General features: G+C 42.2%; 1 protein-coding gene across 1 annotated transcript in view; it reads right to left on the reverse strand.

Moving 5' to 3' along the window:
- Window positions 1–1,860: 1,860 nt before the first annotated feature.
- The window catches only part of APBB1IP (amyloid beta precursor protein binding family B member 1 interacting protein), a 77,447-nt gene continuing 55,425 nt past the window's right edge, over window positions 1,861–23,882 (reverse strand). Inside the window, exons 7-13 of the mRNA XM_023511479.1 lie at window positions 22,765–22,924; window positions 21,637–21,758; window positions 15,719–15,805; window positions 12,970–13,113; window positions 9,193–9,303; window positions 2,999–3,097; window positions 1,861–2,010 (exon numbers count right to left, since the gene is read on the reverse strand). Coding sequence (XP_023367247.1) covers window positions 1,861–2,010; window positions 2,999–3,097; window positions 9,193–9,303; window positions 12,970–13,113; window positions 15,719–15,805; window positions 21,637–21,758; window positions 22,765–22,924 — 873 coding nt within the window. The remainder of the gene's footprint in view (window positions 2,011–2,998; window positions 3,098–9,192; window positions 9,304–12,969; window positions 13,114–15,718; window positions 15,806–21,636; window positions 21,759–22,764; window positions 22,925–23,882) is intronic.

The raw sequence follows: 23,882 nt of genomic DNA on the forward strand, positions 1-23,882 counted from the left end.
AGAGAAGTTCAAAGCATAGTAAGTATATACATTTTTTAAACTCTTTTTGATTAAGTTTAAGCCACCTTGCTCTAGGCCTTTCTACCAAAGGTAAGGTGACCAGACGTCCTGCTTTTTAACAATTTGTCCCATGTCCCGTGGTGTTTTTAAAAAGTCCCGATTTTTGGAAAGAATGGACGACAATCTAGGGAAGGGTGGGACAACGGGAAGGGAGTATATGGTTTTCGGCAGCTGAAAAGGTTAATGTAACTCCATTTGGGAATGAAGAGGTTAATGTAACTTCATTTGGAAATGAAAAGGCTAATGTAAACTCCTTACTCCCCTCCTGGGCAAGGTTGCCCAGGTGGACCAGTGCCCTACTCCTTTGAGCCACAGGTGCCACCCTATACATAATTGTTTTTAATGTATTATATTTGTAAATTGTACTTATGTTGAAATTAAAAAAAAAATTACAGGACTATTTTTGTGTTCTATGAAAATTTTTGTTGCTCCATATAGACCAAATTTTTAATCAAGAACACCCCCCACCCCATCAATGGTGTCCTGCTTTACCAATGCTAAAATCTGGTCACCTTAACCAAAGGGCCCTGAGTTGGGAGTTACGGCCACCAGCCCAACGAGTCATAACTTAGAGTTTCATTTGCCATCGGTTTTTTGTATCTCTCTCTTTTTTTTTTTGGAAACAGAGCCTCAAGCTGTCCCCCTGGGTAGAGTCCCGTAGCATCACAGCTCACAGCAACCTCCAACTCCTGGGCTCAAGTGAGTCTCCTGCCTTACCCTCCCAAGTAGCTGGGACCACAGCTGCCAGTTGCAGGTTGCAGCCATCATTGTTGTTTGGTGGCCCGGGCTGGATTCGAACCTGCCACCTTAGGTGTATGTGGCTGGCGCCTTAGCCACTTGAGCCACAGGCACCAAGTCTTTTTGTATCTCTACCTCTTTCTCTTGAGAAATTCAGAGGCAGGTTGCCTGTGACTGCAGTGGGATCTATGGGTGCATTATACCAGCATCTCATAGTCTCCCCAAATCCACAAAGACCTGTCACATATTTGTCTAATTGGCAGAATTACAAGGCCCTGGCTCGGAAGGTGCTCTGTTTCCACCCATGTGGGTGGAATGTCATTTTCGTCTGGGTATAGAGACAGGATATAAATACAGCCAGAAAGTAACTGATACTTACTCTGCAGATACCCTGCAGCTGTGATTGTCTAACCTATGGGCTGTGAATTTCCCACATTAAATCCTGCCCAAAGTATTCTTTTTTTTTGCAGTTTTTGGCTGGGGCTGGGTTTGAACCTGCCACCTCTGGAAAATGGGGCCGGCGCCCTACTCCTTTGAGCCACAGGCACCGCCCACACCATTCCTTTCCATAAACATGAGTGGTATGGGGATCCTGATCTATATTTTGTATGATTGTTGTAGGAACCAGAAATAGTACCCACTTTATTCCTTGATGTCCTGTTCTCCTTCTTACAAATACATACAAGTTGCCTTCACACTATGACATCCAGGATTGGATTCAAAATCCTAGCTGCAATGCCACCGAGGCAAAACACTCCCTGATGTGGTCAGACCCCTGGGGACCAAGGGAGCCTCGGTCAAATAGAGTATTTGTACTCTGCTGCTGAGAAACACCTCTCTGCCCGCTCACTCTAAACTGGAAATCAGCGTCTTACCCACCAGCATGTCATGAAAAAAGTTTTGGTGAAGGCTTTGTTAAAGGTCACTCATATGATATGGGGGTTTACGGGAGACCGCAGAGGTTCAGCCCAGCCAACAGAAGAGGAAGCCATTCTGAATGGCATCTACGGAGGTCTGCTTTCAGAGAATGTATTGGATAAACTTTGAACGTAAGATCTGAGCTCAGTATGTGTTGGAATTTCTCCTCCGCCGAGTACCTGTGGAAGGCTGGGCTGGTGTCGTTGCATTGACGGTCCCCAGGTTTGTCCACCGAGAGGCAAGGCCCGCCCTGGCCATGGCCCGCTGATAGTTGTCATAGAGAGTCTTCCCATACTGGGGGGGGGACACAATGGAAGAGAGAAAGGAACCCTTTTAGCTCAAATTCTGCACTTAACTGCAATATACACATGGAGAAAAAAAGAATAAATCCATGACTACCAAGTTGGTTTGTTTTGGTATGTGTTGATTAAAAAAAAAAATCCACAAATAGTTTTTTTACATGTTCAATAATTTTCCAAATGAGCAGAGTCAATTAATATTTTCACCTACACATTAGAGGACAGCTTTAGCCACACAATGCTGATTACACCTATAGATTCTTATTTTTGGTTGTTGCAGTATTTGGCTGGGGCTGGGTTTGAACCTGCCACCTCTGGTATATGGGGCTGGTGCCCTACTCCTTTGAGCCACAGGCACTGCCTTACACCTATCGATTCTTTACCTATAGAAAGACTACTTATCATAGTCTTTACCTGTCATACATTCCATCTTGTGGTTTTTTTTTTGAGACAAAGTCTTGCTCTGTCTCTAGGCTGGAGTGAAGGAGCCATCACAGCTCACAGCAATGTCAAACTCCTGGGTTCCAGTGATCCTCTTGCCTCAGCCTCCCGAGTAGCTGGGACTACAGGTGTGCATCACTGTGCTGGCTAGTTTTTCTATTTTTATTAGAGACCGGATCTTGCTCTTGCACAGGCTGGTCTCGAACTCCTGAGCTCAGGCAATCTACCCGCCTTGGCTCCCAGAGTACTGAGATTACAGGCGTGATCCACTATGCCCAGATGATCTTGTGTTTCTTAACTGTACTCTAAGCTTGCAATACTCTCCATGAGTAAATATTTGAAAAGTCTTACATGAAAATCAGCGCTTGATTCTCAGATCACTGGAGAGGTTCCTGTTTCTACATTCCCCACTATTTAAAAAAAATACTGGGCAGAACAAGGTAACGCTTGTGGCTGTACCCAAGAGGGGGTCAACAAAAGCTGGACTCAGGAAGCTGACTGGAAAATCAGCAAGGTAGGGTGAAGTGGGAATCCTCTCTCACCTTGGCAATCCGTATCCCCATAACCCACTGGTTAAGAGTTCTTGCGTCATCACAGCAGAGATACTTGATGTACTGGGATTCCTTCTGAATCTGGGGGTGCTAGAAAGAAACAGGTTCAAAGAAAATTTACAAACACTTCATTACTAGGAACTCAAAGCTCCTGTCAGAAACAATTTGTAAAAAGCTAACAACATATGTGATTTACCGTGGTGGCAGCAAAAATAACTGGCTGCAATTTTAGAGTCGTGAAGAGGGGCACCATTTAAAATGATTAAATTTTGAAAGGATTTAAGAAACCTGTCATACTATCTATCATAAGTACTTTTTACTCTTATCAATAGTGATTTTCATGTCTCCATTTATAACTTCCGAAAGCCGTCGCCTCTGTCATGTTTCTGTCCCCCAAGAGAGATCGGAGTCACTTCCCCATTTGTCAGTGCTAAGGGAACTTCCCTGATCTAATTATTATGTCACAGAATTAAGGCCTACAAGAGTTGAGGCTTTGTAACTAATAAAATCTAGTCCTAGGGTTATGTCCTTCTCTTAACTACTTCTACGCAAGAGAGCCTGGGTGGACAGCCTGGGGAAGGGATATTTCTGTCTGGTGCACTTATTACAAGTGGCACCAGGCAATCAATGGCTTTGCATGCTGTGCAGATTTACCCAGGCCTCCCAGGAGAACGATGATAGAGACAGGCACGAAGGAGAAAGAGAGATACCTTTTCTTACCCTCATCAGCCTTAATAATCTCTGTGTTATGTTTCTGTCTCTGAAGGACTGTGTCCTCCATTAGGGTGGGAACTTTGTCTTATCCACTATTGGAGACCCTGCCCCCATGCTTAGTACATGGCCTAGGGTGTGGCAGGTTTTTCACTCTCCAGATGTCAGAATCATTGTTGAAGGAGATAAACAAGCACAACGTTTTCTATTCCATTAGACGTCTTGCAGTTGGCCAGATACGGTGGCTCATGCCTGTGATCCGAGGACTCTGGGAGGCCGAGGTGGGTGGATTGCCTGAGCTCACGAGTTTGAGACCAGCCTGAGCAAGAGTGAGACCCTGTCTCTAAACAAATAGCCCCGCATTGCAGTGGGTGCCTGTAGTCCTAGCTACCTGGGAGGCTTAGGCAAGAGAATTGCTTGAGCCCAGAAGTTGGAGGTTGCTGTGAGCTATGACACCAGGGAACTCTACTGAGGGCGACAAACTGAGACTCTGTCTCAGGAAAAAAAAAAAAAAAGAACACTTGCAGCCATCAGGTGAGCTACAAGCAACCAAACCCATGTTCTAAAATATGTGGCATGTGAATTTTCATGGATCACTGTAACTTTTAATAAACTTCACTATATAGAAAAGTAATTACCACCACAACTATTGTGTAGATGGGTGGGTGGGTACTAACTCTTTCTTCTTTTCCTCTGTTCTTCAGAGGAGTTTGTTAGTCCTACTAGTGTCAGCACACATTTCTTTCTTTTTTTTTTTTTGAGACAGAGCTTTAAGCTGTCCCCCTGGGTAGAGTGCTCTGGCATCACAGCTCACAGCAACCTCCAACTCCTGGGCGCAAGTGATTCTCCTGCCTCAGCCTCCCAAGTAGCTGGGACCACAGGTGCCCACCACAACACCTGGTTACTTTTTGGTTGCAGCCATCATTGTTGTTTGGTGGGTCTGGGCTGGATTTGAACCTGCCACCTTATGTGTCTGTGGCTGGCACCTTAGCCACTTGAGCCACAGGTGCTGAGCCTCAGCACACATTTCTGATAGTGCTGAAGGTGACATGGAAAGATCAAGACAGCTGGAAGCATCTGTCTATATCTTTCAGTGGACAGGACAGGAGAGAAGTGGAAAGAAGCCGTCCAGTTCCTCACTTAGCGTTTTGTGTTTTTTTGGATACAATCTTACTCTGTCAATCCGGGTAGAGTGCTATGGCATCACAGCTCACAGCAACCTCAAACTCTTGGACTTGAGCAATCCTCTTGCCTCAGCCTCCCCAGTAGCTGGGACTACAGGCACCCACTGTGATGCCCATCTAGTTCTTCTATTTTTAGTAGAGATGGGGTCTCACTCTTGCTGAGGCTGGTCTTGAACTCCTGAGCTCAACAACCCACCTGCCTCAGCCTCTCAGAATGCTGGGATTACAGTTGTGAACCACCATGCCTGGCCCTCTCTTAGGGTGTTGCAGAGACCTCTCCACTTCACTTTTGCTTTCAGCTTAATCACTGACTTCCAAGGTGTTTTTAAACCTCAGTTGGAACCTGAGAGGCAGCATCCATCCACACTAGTTACCCTCCTGGTGACAGTGACCCAGCTGATAGGAGCCTGTGGAATTGTTGTCTTTACCCAGAAAGGATAATGAGACACAGACTCTAAGAGCTTGATAAAACGTTAGTAATTTTCAGTTTTACAAACGAGAAAACAGGCTCAGGGAGGTTACTATACATTTTACCTCATGACTTATCACCTAGAATTTCTGTATTTATTTTAAGCTATTAAGCCCAATCCCACATTTTAAAGATGCTACAAAAAAAAAAAAAAATTCAGAAGTGATCAATAATTTTTCTTTTTCGATTTTGGAGGCAGTTGAGGAAAGTCTACTCTCTTATCTTTAAATAGATTGTTTTCTTTATTTAGGTCCTTCAGCCCTCAGAATTTGTATCAGCATCGCTTGAAAAACAGTCAATTCCTTCAGCTATGGCAGTCCCTCTGTCTCTGGAGAGGGGACAGCTTTGCGTCTGCGTCTGAATGTCGCTGCAGTTCTCCATCTGGCCGGCAGATGGCAGAAGACGCTTTCTTTTGAACAGTTGCTGTACATTTCATTGTTATTGCAAAGTCAACGCTTACTCGTTATTAATTCTGAATGTTAGATTTAATTTTTTGCAAATGTTACTCCAATAATCGTCCTCTCTGAAGGCCCTTAAAATTGGGAATCTCTCTTAACTCAGGTAAGGTGACCCAATAGCAAAAAGGATTTGTTGCCTTAATTAACCTGAAGGTCATACTGATACTCTAAGCAGAGCTTATTGGATGGAGTGTAACAAACCACAGATGCCCGAAGCATCTCTCTGACAATACAACTTGCAAAGCCAGACCGATGCCCTTGTCTTTCAGCACCAGAAACACAGCCTTGTGACCTACCGGTAGCATTTCTGACGGTCATTGGCAGTCTCTTCTGTCCCTTTGGTGTTTGCAATTCTTCTTAGAAGGCAGTCCCCCCCTCCCCGCCCCGCATTTGGCAAACTGGCATTATTATTTTGAGTTTGGTATATTAATTTGGTTTGGTTTGGTTTTGGATGCATGTCAGGTGACAGCCAAGTGCCCAGGGCAGATTGTCAATCTCACTGCTAGCACAAAACCAGCTGTTTGCATGAAGGTACCATTTAAGCAGGGAAATAAACAATTTCTTAAGTTTGTTATCCAACCAAATATAGTAAACCATGGGCATTCCCTTATGTTCAGCTTGCAGACATAAAACAGAGGCAATGACTCTTTATTTATTTTATTTTATTTTTTGAGACAGAGTTCACTCATGGGTAGAGTGCCATGGGTCATAGCTCACAGCAACCTCAAACTCCTGGGCTCAAGAGATCCCCCTGTCCCAGCCTCCTAAATAGCTTGGACTACAGGCACCCCCCATACTGCCCAGCTAGTTTTTTTCTATTTTTAGTAAAAAACGGGGTCTTGCTCTTGCTCAGGCTGGTCTTCAACTCCTGAGCTCAGGCAATCCACTCGCCTCCCAGAGTGCTAAGATTATAGGTCTGAGCCACTGTACCTGGCCCACAAGAACTCTGGTTGATGAGGTCTGCACACCTCGCCACAGGCCAGTCTCACCATTTCCTGACACTACATGTGTGCTATGAATGTATACTGGGGAATTAAGTATCAGATGATTCCTAAATCTTGCAGTCCTCAGATTTTATGGTTCTTAGATGAGCTACGTAAGGGGCATAAGGGTCCTTTCTGGCTCCCTTGGCAATGCAGAAATCCCTGAGGCTTCAGGGCCATCATACACAAGTTGCTGTGGCCTGTTCTCCTTTGTGTCTTGAACTCTCCCTAGGAGCATCCCTACCTAAGCCTTTTGCTGAAAAATTATTTACAAAGAGGTTTAGCACATTGACTGCCACACTAGAAAATTTTTTTCCCTTGGGGCCATGGTGTTTTATTAGGTCAACGTAGGTCAAGAGGCACATACTTCACTAGGCCCCAGGCTCAATTACCCTAAACTGAACACAACTCACGGGGCAGTTAATGTGTTAAGGAACACGTTAGTTCAGTGCTACTGGCCAGACTCTTCTACAATTGATTTGATTGTTCCTGACCATAAAAACAGGCAGGCTCTCTTAGGATTCTGATTTTGGACTTCTGATTCCAAAATCATCTTAAGTATCAGGTTGACTGAGCTATTACAGTGTCAATACAAAAAATGGATGCTCAGTCATGAAAAAGACAACTAGGATGTCTAAACGAAAACGACGCAATCTATCCTGAGTCCTCCAGGAAGCCAATAATTTCAACCAATTATTATTTGATGTTTAGAATAAGTAACACAATTATGCAAGGAGTCAAAATTATTAAATCTGGGCTGGGTGAGGTGGCTCACGCCTGTGATGCTAGCACTCTCGGAGGTGGAGGAGGGGGGATTCCCTGAGTTTGAAAGAATGAGACCCTATCTTTACTAAAAATAGAAAAATCAGCCAGGCACAGTGGTGGGCACCTGTAGTCCTAGCTACTTGGGAGGCTGAGGCAGGAGGATCCCTTGAGCTCAAGAGTTTGAGATTACTGAGAGGTATGATGATGCCACAACACTTTATCCAGGGTGACAGAGTAAGACTCTGTCTCAAAAAAAGTATTATTAAGTCTGAGTGATTTGGCCTAAGTATTGCATCTGACTAAGAATAAACACAAAGAAAAACTTACCAATGGTTTTCATCTCAGAGGTCTGTAGACATAAAGACCCTCAGTATCTCACATGTGTGGTTCTACTGTATTTCCCTGAAAATAAGACCTACCCCCAAAATAAGCCCTAGCAGGATTTCTATGCATTTGTTAAATATAAGCCCTACCCTGATAATAAGACCTAGTGATGGGCATGGCTAGGCAGCGTATCTTTTTTTGGAGTAATATTAATGCTGTCAATCTTGATAGGGTAAAAATAAAAGTATAGGCGATTTAAAAGAGGAAAGGGGCAATGACAAAGTAAAGGGAACTTTGTCCTTCTTTAATAGAAAGAGTAAAAGTATTATGTGTTGGGGTTTTGTAAAGATAATGAAGTGGCAAATGCATTTCGGTGTGGAGAGTAAGACATCCCCTGAAAATAAGCCCTAGTGTGCCTTCTTGAGAAAAAATAAATATAAGACAGTGTCTTATTTTCGGGGAAACAACATAGTAGCACATCTATTGATGTGACTGATGTGAGACTTTAATCTTTAAAAATCTAAACCATAGTAAACACTTGGCAATGTGTTTTTGCCTGTTGACAACACGTTCCTTAAAAAGTTTCATTACCTAGTGATTTTTTTAAAGTTTTATTTTCGCTCTTTTCATTTTTTTCTAGAACATCTTGGCACATTTCTACTTTCTGAAAACTTCTTTTCAGAATGATTCCAATAAATAAAGAAACATAAACTCCTCTCAGTCTGGAATGGAGAGATTCTAATCTCCCAATGGAATGATTCCAATAAATAAAGAAATATAAACTCCTCTCAGTTTGGAATGGAGAGATTCCAATCTCCCAATGGAATGATTCCAATAAATAAAGAAATATAAACTCCTCTCAGTTTTCTCCATAAAACTATAAATTAAATAGGTTCAAAATTTGAGCCTTTTGTTTTTGGACATGATAAAGAATCCCACAGAGAGACGGTTTAGGCTTCGATAGCAGGCATTGGGGGAAAACGACCCAAACTAATAAAAATGTTTTTCCCCTTCCTATTTTGGTTTTAAAAATTTATTGTATTTTATTTTTAAATTATTTTATTTATTTATTTATTTTTGCAGTTTTTGGCTGGGGCCGGGTTTGAACTCGCCACCTTTGCCATGTGGGGCCGGCGCCCTATTTCTTTGAGCCACAAGTGCTGCCCTTAAAATTTTTTTATTATGGTACACTCGTGGAGAACTATATACCATTTAACATTTTTTTTCCTTAAAAGAAAATATTATCCCAACTTGCTTACAAATCTAAATTAAGGATTTCTTTACAACATACCTTTAAAACAAAGCAGTGGTCGGTGGGTGCTTTGTGTTTTATTTTACACTGAATCCCGTAGTAAATATTGACATTTTCGAACTGTATAAAACAGGCCAGATCTCGAGATGTCTGAAAGAGAGGGAAAAAAATAACCTCAGCTGAGATGACAGTTAATCGTTTTCCAAGGTTGTTTTTGAAGGCACGACAAAAGATTACACATGAGTAGAGAAAATACGGACTTTTAGGTCATAGACATAAAGGATGACCATATATAGTTTTCTAAAAACCAAGCCTGTATTTTCAGAGGCAAAAGAGAGTGAATGTTCTCGACACAAAGAAATGATACGTGTTGGAGACGATGGATCTGCCAATTAGCATGATCTGATACCTGTGTGTTATATGTGTGAGGATATCAGTGCGTATCCCATGAATATGGACAATCATTATCTGTCAGTTTTAATAAAAGGGTGCAACCAAGATAAAACAGCGTGCCGCTGCCCCAGAAACACCGGGAACCATGATACTGCAGTCCCAGTGACTTCCTGGGGACTCCCAGAGCCAGAACCGACTGACCTTGAGATGTGGTTATTGATGCAGTCAGAATAAGGTCACCACCTACTCAGAAACTTCATTCTGGCTTTTGCAATGCTCAGTCTGTGATGGATTTTGTGATCGAGCATTAAAAGAAGAAAAAGTCCCCCCACAGGACAAACAGTGAGAGGTAAACTCGAGGCCCAGTAAATTAGCACACACTTCATGCCCTTCTTCCTGGGAAAATGGATTTCTTTCATGCTTTCTTTTTGCTGCAGGCACATTGCCATGGCAACAGAGCCCTGTCTTCCATGGCTAATGTGCACTGTGCACACTGCCACCTCTCATCTACATATCTGGTTACACTTCAGTTACAAATTTGTTCCCTCGCTCTTTTTTTTCCCCGTTCATAGTCTATACTTTCTTACCTAGTGAATGAATAAAAGGCAGAACTGTTACACCTTAGTGTCTAATTATTCCTTTGTCTGGGGTTGTGCATTTTTTATCTTAAACGGTATTTTCTTCCGGAGTTTCAACGTTTTAGTTTTTTAATTAAAATGCAGACTTGTAACAATTAAAAAATAAGTCTGCAATAAATCCATGTCTTCCTTCACTAGACCTTTTTCCTATTCTCCAGAAGTACCACGGTTCATAGTTTGGTAGTATTCTCCCAAATATTGTCCAGTAAACATAATTAACTTATATCCTTTCCTAGGGTTTATACTCTCTTTTTCTAAAGATATTTCAATCAACGTAGAAGTTAACTTGATAGACGAAATGAGGTAGTGGGAACTATTTTTTTTTCCAAATGGATAGACAATGATTTCAAGGCAAGTGCTTGAATACCAGATTCTTTCCCCACTGATGAAAAATGCTAACTTTAATTTGCCTTATACATATATTAGATGGCTCTTTGTGAACCCTTTGGCTCTAGATGTACTGTTTTTATCTAATGTTTTGATACCTGGAGGAGTTGCCCTACCTCGATGTTCTTTGCAATTTTGGGGGGGAGATCTATTTGGTATTTTGGAAATGCGTCCCCCTCTTTTATACAGACAGGATCTCACTATGTTGTTCAGGCTGGTCCCAAACTCCTAGCCCCAAATAATTCTCCCTCCTCAGCCTCCCAGAGTGCTGGGCGTACAGGTGTGAGCACCGTGCCCAGGCTGGAAGTGTCTTTTTCTGATGAATTTTAGAATTGGTTCATGAACTTCAAATAAAAAAAAAAATCCTGCTGAAATTTTTTCTTTAGTCACATTGACTTTAGAAAAAATATGGGGAGAGGAGAATTAATATCTTTTTCATCTAGCAACACAGTACGTTTCTATTTATTCAGTTCTACTTCACTTCCTTTCTTAAATTTTATATTTTATGCCATATAGGTCTTGAACATTTCTTGTTAAGCTTATTGTCAGGTGCTTTGTTTTTACTATGTATGAAATATTTTGCATTACGATTTAATTTGCATATTGTCTATATGAATGAAAATAACGTATTTGGTATTTTTTTGGTCCTCATAGTTTTTTAGTTGGGGGTTGGGTAGATAATCACGTCAACTGTGCAAAATGAGAGTTTCTGCCCCTTCTTTTCCAATACCTCTACTTGTTATTCTTTTCCTTGACTTAGCTGGTTACTTCCTCCCTTCCAATATTCATGGCAGCAGTGACACAAGGTACCTGGCCCAACCCTGTAAGAACACTTTTATCGTTCAGTATATTGTCTGTTATTGGTTTATTTATATGTCTCACTTATATTTAAATGCTCAAGACATAACATTTCTAAAATAAAACAAATTCTCTGTAGGTCGATGGTTAGATCTCTGGTGTGGGACAGGATGATGGATGGCACAGGTGGGAAAGAATCAGATCTAAGACTGAAACCAGAGGGAAAGGGGCAAAGGAGGACAGGTGCTGCCCTGGCCTGAGCATTACCCACAGTGCCCTTCTCGCCTTCCACAGGGATGACACAGTCTCCTTAGGAGAGGAGCAGACCCGGACGTTCACCAGGACTTCACCTGCTTCCAAATGTGGAGTAAGCTTGACCAGAGAAAGCGTGCAATCCCTAAATACGCCATTTGGTGGCGCCCTGGATTCTGAAGGAAAGGCAAAATGCTTTGGCAGATCCTAACTATACAGGATGGCCATAAAGTTTGTAAAACTATTTTAAATTGCAGACGAACTTTATGGCTACCGTGCATATATAATAGATTAAAGATACATCCTAATTCTTCTAAAAGGTGAACAGAAGGTGGAAATGTCACCACCCTCTAAGTATGGTTTTAGAGCGGGGTACAGTGCTTCACGCCTGTAATCCCAGCACTCGGGGAGGCTAAGATGGGAGGATAATTTGAGGTCAGGAGTTCGAGAAAGGTCTTAGAGAAAGCTAATGGTCAGAGTGAGAGTTAAAATTACATTTTGAAGAAGAACTTAACATATGCTTTTAGATTCGAGGCAGTAATCCCAAGTCACTAAGTTAACTGATGTCTAAAATATTCTGTTAAATTAGGCAGGAAAATGCATGAAGTACACCTCAGAGAACATTTAAGTGTTCAGAGTATAAGGGCTAAAATCTTGATGAAGATGTTATCAACGCTTCTAATGCCTCTGAGTCCAGAAAGAAGAAGTTTTACTATAATTATTGTAGAACAAGAGGGTTAAATACAGGTAAATAAGGTCCTCCGAAATAGATATGAAACAAAATAATCTCTTGGAAAGTGCTTTTGGTATAATTTTTGAAACTTCATTTTAAAATAGGTAAAATTTTTTTATTTTCAAGAGAACAGTATGGAAAAAATTCAAAAACATTCCAGTAATTCTATCCCACTGGGCCGTGTCTTTCTATAAACATTATTGTACCATGGATCTTACAGCTACTGGGAGTGTATTTAAATTGTCACCTCAGTGTATCTTTTTTTTTGAGACAGAGTCTCACTCTGTGGCCCCAGACTAGGGTGCTGTGGCATCAGCCTAGCTCACAACAACCTCAAACTCCTGGATTCAAGTGATCCTTCTGCCTCAGCCTCCCTAGTAGCTGGGACTGCAGGTGCCCTCCAACACACCTGGCTAATATTTATATTTTTAGTAGAGTTTTGTTCTTGCTCAGGCTGGTCTGGAACTCCTGAACTTGAGCAATCCACTTGCCTTGGCCTCCCAGGGTGCTAGGATTACAGGCGTGAGCCACTGCCCCAGCCTCACCTCAGTATTTCTGTCCTACTTACATGAAATGCTTTATTGCTAAAGCGCTTATTTATTTATTTTTTCTGACCTTAGTCTTTCCTTTGGGTACATAATAAATTCCAGAAGCCCGTAAAAGAAAATAGCGCCTTTTCCACGATTTCTTTCCATCTTCTTTCAAATAAAGAGCGCCTTCAAGTTCTGGCACAATGATTGACGTTCCACAGAAGCTTTCCTGAAATTAAGATTCCGATGACATAAAACCCGCAAAAGATAAAGCACATGTTTTTGTTCACGTTGAAACAAACCTGCAAATTAGCCTTGAAACTAAAAGTCAATTTTGTCCATAACACATGTAATGAATACACCTATTTACATTATATGCTATTTGCCAAAACAGAGGAAGAATAACACAGGGCCGAGAACCCTGGCTTCTGAGTTAGACCTCAAGTTACCTCATTAATGAATCAATAGCCTGATTTCATAAGGTTGTTAGTACAATCCTGGTATATTGTAAAAATAAGCATTTAATAAAGGCTATTACTGTGTACATAAATTCAAAAATAAAACAGTTAGTACTTTTCTGATAAGTAAAACATAATTACTATTTCATTGCTGGCAAGTAGAAAAAGTATAATATATAATTCTAAACAGAAATGAATACCTTGTATAATAATAGTTATATATTATTACTGAGATAGTTTTCAAAGAATGACAAAGGCAATTATTAGCACTACAGTATCAGAAAAGAATGACCAAGCACATTTTCCAGTTATAGATTTTTGCCTCTCAAAACTTGCACGTGATTATATTCCTTAATACATTTCTTTTAAAAAGCCAGAGGACAAAGTTACATGTGATTCTATATGTCAGTTCAAATGCTCCAACTTATTTTTGGCTTTCTTTTTATAACTCTCAGCATCCTTTCATTTCATCTCCTAAATGCAAAATAACTGAATTGTGCATCTTCCCACTAAATTTATATGGAGTAGAGCCGGAAAAGGTTCTTGCTCCCATTTCTCCCAATTTCCCCCAAATTAGTTATTGTTTCAACAATTTCTTAAATTCAAGCAGATTTTTGGCCCTGCTTAGACAGGATAATGATGGTTTTTTAAAAAGGTGCCTTGTATTTTCTTTAACAGCCAACTGTAAAGCACTGTGGAAGTCCTAGAACAAGGACTATGCTGCTGGACCTTCCTGAGCGTGGTCCCAGGAATCAGAGTCGGTGACAGGTGCTCCGGGTCTTGGCAAACAGCAGGTCCTGGTACCTGCTTCGTTTGGTTCAGGGCTGAAAAGTCTGGCAGGGGATAGAGACCAGCAGATTTGGGGACCTTAGTGAACGGTAGAGGGCGCTCTTCAGCGTCTGCCAATTGGCTCCAAGTGGGAACCCTGGCTTAGGCATCATCAGTTCTTCTAAGTTTTCAAGAGAAGTCCAAAATTCACTAACTCAAGAAGCCCCACACACTGTGGTGGGTAAATAAGACCCGGCTGTGGCTTTAGCATGCCCATGTGATCTGGCTTCATTTACCTGCCTTACATGCTGGGAGCTTTGATTTTCAACATAACTAGTAGGTGAAAACTCATTAGTAGTTTCCAATAAAATAAAATAAAATAAAATAAATCAATAAGGGAACTGCTGGAACACGTCCTGGTGGTGGTCATCACAGACCTTGTACAGTAACCACCACGTTGTGGTTTCACCATCTCGCTGAACCTCTGTAAGGATCCAGCATGATTCTGAGGTTTGCAGAGGTCTGAGTCTTGCCCATTAGCACGAGAACAGTGCTGGCACCTATGCCAGTCTCTAATTCCAAATCTCATACCTGTTGTTTTTAAGACATAGTCTCATTTTGTTGCCCCAGGCTGGAATGCCGTGATGTCAGCCTAGTTCACAGTAACCCCAAACTCCTAGCTAGGTGCATGAGATTCTCCTGCCTCAGCCCCCTGAAGAGCTGGGACTACAGGTGCCCACCACAATAGCCAGCTAATGTTTCAATTTTTAGTGGAGATAGAGTCTTGGTTTGCTCAGGCTAGTCTCATATCAACCTCAAACTCCTGAGCTCAAGGGATCCTCCTGCCTCAGCCTCCCAGAGTGCTGGGATTACAGGTGTGAGATACCACACCTGGCCATCTAACTCTAAATCTCTCTCTTTCTACCACACCTGGCTGCTGGAAGACCATCTTAAAGTTTACTTTTAAAAAGACATGTGAAGGCTGGGTGCAGGGGCTCAGACCTGTAAACCTAGCACTCTGGGAGGATGAGGCAGGTGGACTGCCTGAGCTCAGAGGTTGGAGACCAGCCTGAGGCAAAGTGAGACCTTATCTCTAAAAATAGCTGGGTGTTATGGTGGGTGCCTGTAGTCCCAGCTACTTGGGAGGCTGAGGCAAGAGGATCACTTGAGCCCAGGAGTTGGAGGTTGGTGTGAGTTATGATGCCATGGCACTCTACCAACGGTGACAAAGTAAGACTCTGTCTCAAAAAAAAAAAAAAAAGTGTGACATCCTCACATCTGATTTCTGTTGCAGCACGTAGGTCATGAAAGATATGGTTTGTTAGGACCTGAGTTTTATGAGGATTCAGGTCTTTTTAGTCAAGAATTACTAATTCAACTGCCTGAAAAGCAAAACATATTGTTCAAAGCCACACATTTAACAACTGACTCAAAGCAACCGTTGGATGATCTCAATGGCTATAATTTAGTAATCATTTCATTTTAAAACCTCAACTTCACATTTCAGCACATTGTCAAACTTTCCCATTGTTCTGGGAAGCAAATAGTTTAAAAATAGATACAACAAAAGTCCTTCTCCTTTCTTCTTCTTGGTAAAATTAAGCTTACCTCAAGTAGACTCTCCTTGTTCTTAGCATTCATTTTCTCATTGGTTTCCTTGCCTTCTTTCTTCCCTTTGTTATTTAAGTAGAAGTTCTAAATAGAAGGATAAAAGATCAGCTCAGTAAGTCTTCATTACCGTGGTAGACACTGCAAGGAACTCACGGTCTTGCTGGAGGGAGAAGGTGTACGCATGCGCAGTGAACAGGTAACCCCAGAGTACAGAATCAGTCACCCCGGGGCCCTCTGAAATGCAGATTACTGCATCACTGAGGCTGGAGGAACACCTCCTCTCCCTCCCATAGGGCACAATCAATGAGGAAACATAAGATAGAAAAGGCTAGCCAAAAATACGATGTCATTGAGCTGTTAAATTCCATGTTCTTGACAATGGTCCTCAACATTTTTGGCACCAGGGACCAATTTCACGGACGACAATTTTTCCATGGGGGTGTATGTGTGAGGCGGGTGGGATCTGACAGGAGGCGGAGCTCAGGCGGTGGCTCACCTCTGTAATCCCAGTATTCTGGGAGGCCAAGGTGGGTGAATTGCCTGAGCTAAGGAGTTCAAGATCAGCCTGAGCTAGAGTGAGACCTTATTTCTTAAAAAAAAAAAAAAAGCCAGGTGTTGTAGTAGCTACTTGGAAGGCTGAAGCAACAGGATTGTTTGAGCCCAAGAGTTTGAGATTGCTGTGAGCTATGACCCCACACCAGGCACTCTACTGAGGGTGACTCTGTCTCAAAAAAAAAAAAAAGAAAAAAAGAAAGAAAGAAACAGAGGATTAAGTGATTCACCTGAGGCTGAACAGTGACAGAGCTTTGAGTTCTTAAAATTTTTTTCTCAGCATTAAAAATGCTCTAAGTACAGAGTCAGGCATGGTGGTGCATTCCTGTACTCCCTATTACTCTGGAGGCTGAGGTGGGAGGATTGATTGAGCCTAGGAGTTGGAGTCCAGACTGGACAACATAGCAAGACCCTATCTAAAAAAATACTGTAAATATTATGGGAGAGAACCTGGACAATAACGTGAATGTACTTAGTACCACCAAAGATTACACTTATAAATAGTTAACATGATAAATTCCATGTTATATGTATTTTCCCACAATAAGACAATGTGACCCAACACAAGATGACTTTTTCCACAAGTGTGAAGACACAGATTGCTGCTAAAAAGCAAACCTTGACTGATAGGGTGAGGGATCTGAATCACAGATGGTGTAAGAATGAACAGAGAGGGTGATGAAGATGGCACAGCACGTTTCTCATCATCATCTGAGAAAGGGGGAGCACCTGTCACCCCCCACAGGGACAGGGAAGGGAAGACCCCGTCCAAACTGTGCAAAGCCACATTTTACAAAGGTGCTTGAAAGAGTCGGGATCTGTAGTGTGACTTTCTCGGACAACACCCCTTATATTTTCAGCTTCTGAACAACTTTTTACCTTCTGAGTGAGGGTGCTACCCGGTGTTTTGTTTTCCTTTTAAGGAAAAAGCAAAACCACAAAGTGAATCTGAGCTGGAGGAGGGCAGTCCTTTCCATCACTGACTGCCCCCAGGCCACCGCTTTCACCTGTGGTGTAGGCAGCCCACTCAGTGGGGCTGCTTCGTCACAAGCAGGGGAACTCAAAATTTAATCACTCTCTGTACAAGTCCGAATTGAGCAGTGAGGAAATTTTTAAAATAGAAAATGAGACTCTGGGTCCCAGCCGTCTTTTCTCACAGCTTCTGCGAGTGAGCTGTGGGACAGCTGCATAAAAAGAAACAGAGAAAATACATTACTTATAAAATGTCGCCTTCTTAGAATAAAGAGGAAATTAAGCAAGCAGTTGTGAGTCCATGAGTAAATGTTTGGGAGTACCCTCACACATGCAAAGCATCCCTGTTCTTAAGAAGCCTGCCATCACACTGAGAAAGTAAACATCAGATGACAGACGGATGGATGACTCTATCCCTCCAGAGCGGGGAGATATGTGACACTGGGTAAAACATGAGCCACGTTCGATAGATTTTCAGAGAGGAAGAAATTACTATGGGCTGAGATGCTGAAGGAAAACTTTGCAGAGGAGATCAAGGTTTGCATCAGGCCTTGAAAGATGTTGCATATTCAGCTAAAGGAATCAAGAGCAAGGGTAGCCTTCCAGGCAGGAGAAGAAGCATCCACAAAGGCACAGAGGATGGTAAATAGGGGGTGTCTGTGGAGTACCAGGGAAGAGCCAGGCTGGCGAGGCCCAGGGCATTGGCACAGTCCACCTGAACAGAGATCAGACCAGCACCGTCCCCCTTCTTTGCATGTGGTCAGGTGGCTGTCACTGTCTCCAGAGTGGGTGGAGCTTATTTCCTTGCCTCACTGATGCTGAGTCTGGCCGTGGGCCTTGCTGTGGTCAATAGCGTGACTATGGAAGAGACGAATCATCAGATCTGAGCCAAGGCCTGGAGGTTCATAGCGTATTTCCCGTTGGTTGCCTGTACTCTTGTCACGCATCATGGGAAGAACATATCACAGATCTGTCTGTCCCAGGACAGCCTGACTCACATTCTGGAGCCACAGACAGATAAGCTGCAGACCACAGCAGAGTGGCAATTCTGCTGCTGTGAGCTGCTGAGATTCAGAGGTGGACTTTTTTTAATGCCTCAGACATTGACTAGTACGTACCCATACCCAACTGGCTGGTGGGAGGATCCTGGGCACAGAAGCTATGGGGAGACCTTTCTTTAATACAGCGGCCCACCTTGAGGGCCATAAAAGTGATAACCGTGTGGCTTCCCTCCAAGCCGTGCCTGGTCCTGGATGGTCAACAATCGGTACCCTCAAGTCTTCTGCTCAGGTAGAGGGAGGATGGAAGGGAATGGAAGAAAGATGCCGTGAGGGAATTTTCTACCACAGTGGCATCTAAACTATAGCCCGGACCTTCTACACCTGAGAGGGAGAAGAAATTGTGTTCCTTTCTCTAGTCCTCACTAATACAGCCAACTGTAAACTATAACCACCACCAAATTTCAGTTAAGAACCAGAACAAAGTATAGAATAAAAATTATATATGTATTTTGAGACAGAGTCTCACTTTGTTGCCCTGGGTAGAGTGTTGTGACATCATAACTCACAGCAACCTCAAAGTCTTGGGCTCAAGCAATCCTCTTGCCTCAGCCTCCCAAGGAGCTGGGACTACAGGCTCAATGCCACAACCCCAGGCTAGTTTTTCTATTTTTAGTAGAGATGGGATCTTGCTCTTGCTCAGGCTGGTCTCCAACTCCTGAGCTCAGGCAATCCACCCACCTCGGCCTCCCAGAGTGCTAGGATTATAGGCATGAGCCACTGCACCCAGCAGAAAATAAGTTTATTTGGCTCACAGTTTTGGAGGATGGGAAGTCCAAGGGCGTGGTGGCAGCCTCTGGTGAGAGCTTTCAGACTGTGTCATAACAGGGCAGAAAAGTGGAAGAGCAAGTGATCAAGTGTGAAAAGCACTGCAAGTGTGAGCTAAACTCGCTTTTGTAACAAGCTGCTCTTGTGACAAATGACTTAATTCTGGGAGAACTAAGTTACTTCTGAGATAAGGGCATTAGCCCATTCTTCAGGGCCCTGTCATCATAACCCAATCATCTCTTAAAGACCCCACCTCTTAATACTGTTACATTGGCAATTAAGTTTCTAACATGGGAATTTTGGGGGAACACATTCAAACCACAGAACTCTCTTTTATCCATCAAAGGGGCTAGGGGTGGGCCAAGAACAAAAAAAACTGACTTTGAAGTGGTAAATGCAGATTCCAAGGAGAAAGACAGAGTTTGAACTTCCAAGCACTCTAGAATACACCCGTGCAGATCTGTAAGAATATCATTCCTGTTTCCTAGAGGCATAGATAGAGGATGTCATTTACCATGCAAGACAACGTGATTGTTACACAGCACATGGGTCTCAAGGAATGGTGAGCTGGGCCAGGCCTTGGCATGCACTTCTGTACAGAACACATAATAATAAGCTTGGGCTTCTCATCTACCCCTCTTGAGATCAGTCTTTTCTCACTGTGCAAAACTGAGCCACTTTAGTAACCTCTCAGAGTCAACTGATTCCATTTATGGTATTGTCCTGAGAGCTGTATTCAATTTATCTTGTAATTTATCATTCTGGGTTTCCTATAGTCTGGAGAGCTCTGGACAGAATAATTAACTGGTGAGAATTGCTCATCAACACCCTCAATGATAACCACAAGATCAAACAAAGACCTATCTTTGATCTCAGCTTTTTCTTTTTTTTTTTTTTTTTTGAGACAGAGTCTCAAGCTGTTGCCCTGGGTAGAGTGCTCTGGTGTCACAGCTTACAGCAAACTCAAACCCTTGGACTAAGCCATTCTCTTGCTTCAGCCTCCCAGGTAGCTGGGACTATAGGCTCCCACCACAATGCCCAAATATTTTTTTGTTGCAGTTGTCATTGTTGTTTAGCTGGCCTGAAGCCGGATTTGAACCCAGCTCCTTCAGTGTATGTGGCTGGTGCTGTAACCACTGTGTTAAGTGCACTCAGCCTCAGTTTTCTCAATTGTAAAGGAGGAATAAAAATACATCCTAATTAACCCTCCTAGTTATGAAGATTGAAGATAATATAGGCATAGCATCTAGCCTAGCAGGTAGTAAGTAAACAGAAATAGTTTATCATTGTTTCTCGCAATTTCCTTTCCCCCTGGATCATCAGTTTATTCTCTCTGCATTTGATAGCAAGTAGCCTTTGTTATAAACATCCTAAGAAAATAAATTCTTATGGTTGACACCTTAAGAACTGAAGTCATTTCCTATCAGTATCCTCATCTCCAGAAGTTTCACTTTGCAATCACAGAGAAAAGTCCTTTGACACAAGGAAAGCTTCTGGGGATAATAAGGACAGTGACGGAAATCCAATTACTTTCTCTCTTTGTGGATGCCTTATAGGCTGATAATAGGTTAGATGGGAGATACCTCAGCAATGGAGAGATTTCCACTATCTCACAAAGAAAGGAAAACCACCCAAGGAAAAATTTAAGGGCAATATATTTAACATTTATAGATAAAATATTGCTCACCAGATAGAAAATAATTAAGTGAAATGCGAAATTTCACACTAAATCTGCAGTCAGTAAAAGGAGATAATTTTTGAAGGCGAGGGAGAAACTCGGCATGTTTAGAACCAAGCTCATCACGTTCCTCTCTTGACCTGTTTCTTTTCTTGTGCTTCCTCCTTCAGCTAATGCCACCAGAATCTACCCATTTTCCTGCCTGTAACCAGGGGATCATCATCCCTGTCTCCTCCTATATCTTTCTTAGCAGCCAACCTATCATGTTCTATAAAATCTAATAAACATTCCAGCATCTTCCACGTAGATGTCTGGATAAGACTTTTCTTTCATTTCTGACATCCCTAAAAGAAAATGTGACGATCCTGATGCAATTAGTCCCGGGAACACCCTTGTACACATGACTTAAGGGAATCATTTTCAAAGCGCAGAATGATGCTTTTTACTTGCGTAAATTATTTGGAGGATGGAATCACAGTATTTTGTGCAATTTCTTCCGGTGCTCCTTTACTTAGCCCAGTTAACAACTGATCGATAACAGCCAAATATGCAAACAACCAAGAAAAGAGCATCTTTCACAGGGGAAGCTTAGTAACAACATAGGCAAGAAGCCAAACAGGAACAGGGACGGGAGGGAAGGATTAGACACAAATGGATACATGTGATTTGGATCATGAATGAAAAGAAACAAAGTGGATTCTTTTCTTTCTGAATCCTTCAAAGGGCCCTTAGTTTATATACAGCCCCAGAATGGAGTTTGCTTTTGTCTGAAAAAGAACAAATTGGTGGTATTTTGTGAGATAATGAAGAGTGTGGTTTGTTGCACAGGTGACCTTAAAATAATCCTCTATGTTTTATATGGTTTAACAACATACGGGTCATCTTACCTGGGGGTTTTTAAATACAGCATACTTTTCTTCTTTTTCCAAAAATAGTACTTTATTTTCTGTGTCTCTCGTCCAGTCGGATAAGACTTCTACAACATTTTCGTGGTCTTCAAAAAACCTCTCTGATAAAATAAGAAAAGGTATTTTCAGGCCCAAGACCTCAGGGTTTCTGAGAAACAGGCTATTGTTGAGTTAAACATAACGCTTTGTAGTTTTTATCAGGTTTCTGAGATTCTTAATTCTCACATGAGTCATACTGTAACATTCCCGTTATGTTTATATTTTAGCATCAGGTTTTCAATTTACCCTCCACAAAATAGACCTGGAAAAACTCCTAATTCAGCGACAATGATCAACTATCCCATTTTTTCCCCTTTTTTCTTTCTTTTCTCTTAGAAATAAGGTCTTGGCAGAGCACGATGGCTCACACCTGTAATCCTAGCACTCTGGGAGACTGAGGGGGTAGATTGCTTGAGCTCAGGAGTTCGAAACCAGCCTGAGCAAGGGTGAGACTGCTGTCTCTACTACAAATAGAAAAATTAGTCAGGAGTTGTGCCTGTAGTCCCAGCTACTCGGGAGTCTGAGGCAAGAGGATTACTTGATCCCAGGAGTTTGAGGTTTCGAGGAGCTAGGACGCCAGGGCACTCTAGTCTGGGGCAACAAAGTGAAACCCTGTCTCAAAAAAAAAAAAAAAAAAAAAGAAATCAAAAAAGAAAATAAATGGGGTCTTGCTATATTGCCCAGGCTGAACTGCAGGGGCCATTCACAGCTATGATTATAGCACACTGCAGCTGGAGCAATCCTCCGGCCTCAGCCTCCCGAGTAGATGGGACTACAGGTGCACCACTGCACCCATATTTTCTCATATTAGCATTTTTTCCTTTAAATAATACCAGGTGGTAGAAAATTCTGTGAGGTGGGCAATCAGAGGATGATTAGTTAAATAGTTCTAATGAAATAATGAGATTTATGGTGCAGATTCTAAAATATCACTCCTTAAAACTGTAAAGACCACATATGAATACCTGAATTAACATACACATAAAGGAAGGTTTTCATTTCTCTCCTCGACTCACTCAGTGGAGGAAGACTTCAGCTCCGGCCCGTTGCCAGAACGACAGGACTCACCGATTTGTAGTTCCGGGTATGTTTCATAGAGACACCAGTCTACATTGCAGTCACAATGAGTTTTCTCAAAGAGGTTGTCCAGAACGTCTCGGGCCGCCTGCCGCTCATCCACCATCAGGGACTTGGTGCTGTTGTCGTTCATGTGCACCTTGACCACCAGCTGAGGATAAAGCCACCGTGCAGCCAGTCAATTTCAGCAACCAGAGAAGGTTGCTGAGATTAAGGTTTCAAATGCTATTGTTGCTACAAATTTCAGTAGGAATGTGTCCTGTGAACTCACTCAGTCTAAACTTACTCATTGTTTCGTTTAGGTGTTGTTTCAGGGGCTACCGATATAGAGGTGGGGAAACCAATTCACAAAAACACAAAACGATTAAAGACAAATTTGGTTAGCATTCAGAGATTTGGCTTTCTGGTGGCAGAGCCAGAGAACAAACAGAACCCAAGAAGGTCTGACGTCTTTCTTTCCCGACATCATTCCCTGTTACTTGTTCTGCTTCTGTCTTGGAAGAGCCTGCAAACATTTCTTGATTATATTTTTTTCATGCTTATATTTTTATAACACATTCTTCCTTTTTGCTGAGCTGGAAAGCAAACCCAAGAGTCTAAAGACACCAGATGAAACCAAGGTGGTTAATTTACAATTCTTCGAAGGTCCACGGAGTTTACTGTGGCACAGTGTCACCGAGGGACCTTCGTGAGGGCCAGACTGTATTACGACAGAGCACAGTTGAGATCAGAGGTGAATTAAGTGAAATGTATGTGGACAGAGAAACTAGCTGTTCTGGAGGCTTGTAAGCAAATGATGGATCTCGTTTATTTTCTATTCCAACTTTAAAATGATTCTATTGAATTGAATTCTCAATCAAATTGGTAGTTCCCTCATTTCGAATTGAGAAGTTGATGAGAGCACAACTTGATTATCTTCAATGAGGACACAGGGTATCGCTGGCTATTCTAGGCAACTTGTCAAAGTTATTAAACTGCCTGATCCCCCAGAGAGACTATGAGTCTGAGGCAGTGTAAGAATTAATGCATGAAGTGATGCAGGGAGGCTGTGGACTTTCTCGTAGCACATCTGTCTAAGGATGGTGATGATTTTCTATTTTTTTTTTTTT

The sequence above is a fragment of the Otolemur garnettii genome, unplaced genomic scaffold (assembly GCF_000181295.1).
Source record: "Otolemur garnettii isolate 467f Iridium unplaced genomic scaffold, OtoGar3 scaffold00019, whole genome shotgun sequence".
NCBI classification, from domain to species: domain Eukaryota; kingdom Metazoa; phylum Chordata; class Mammalia; order Primates; family Galagidae; genus Otolemur; species Otolemur garnettii.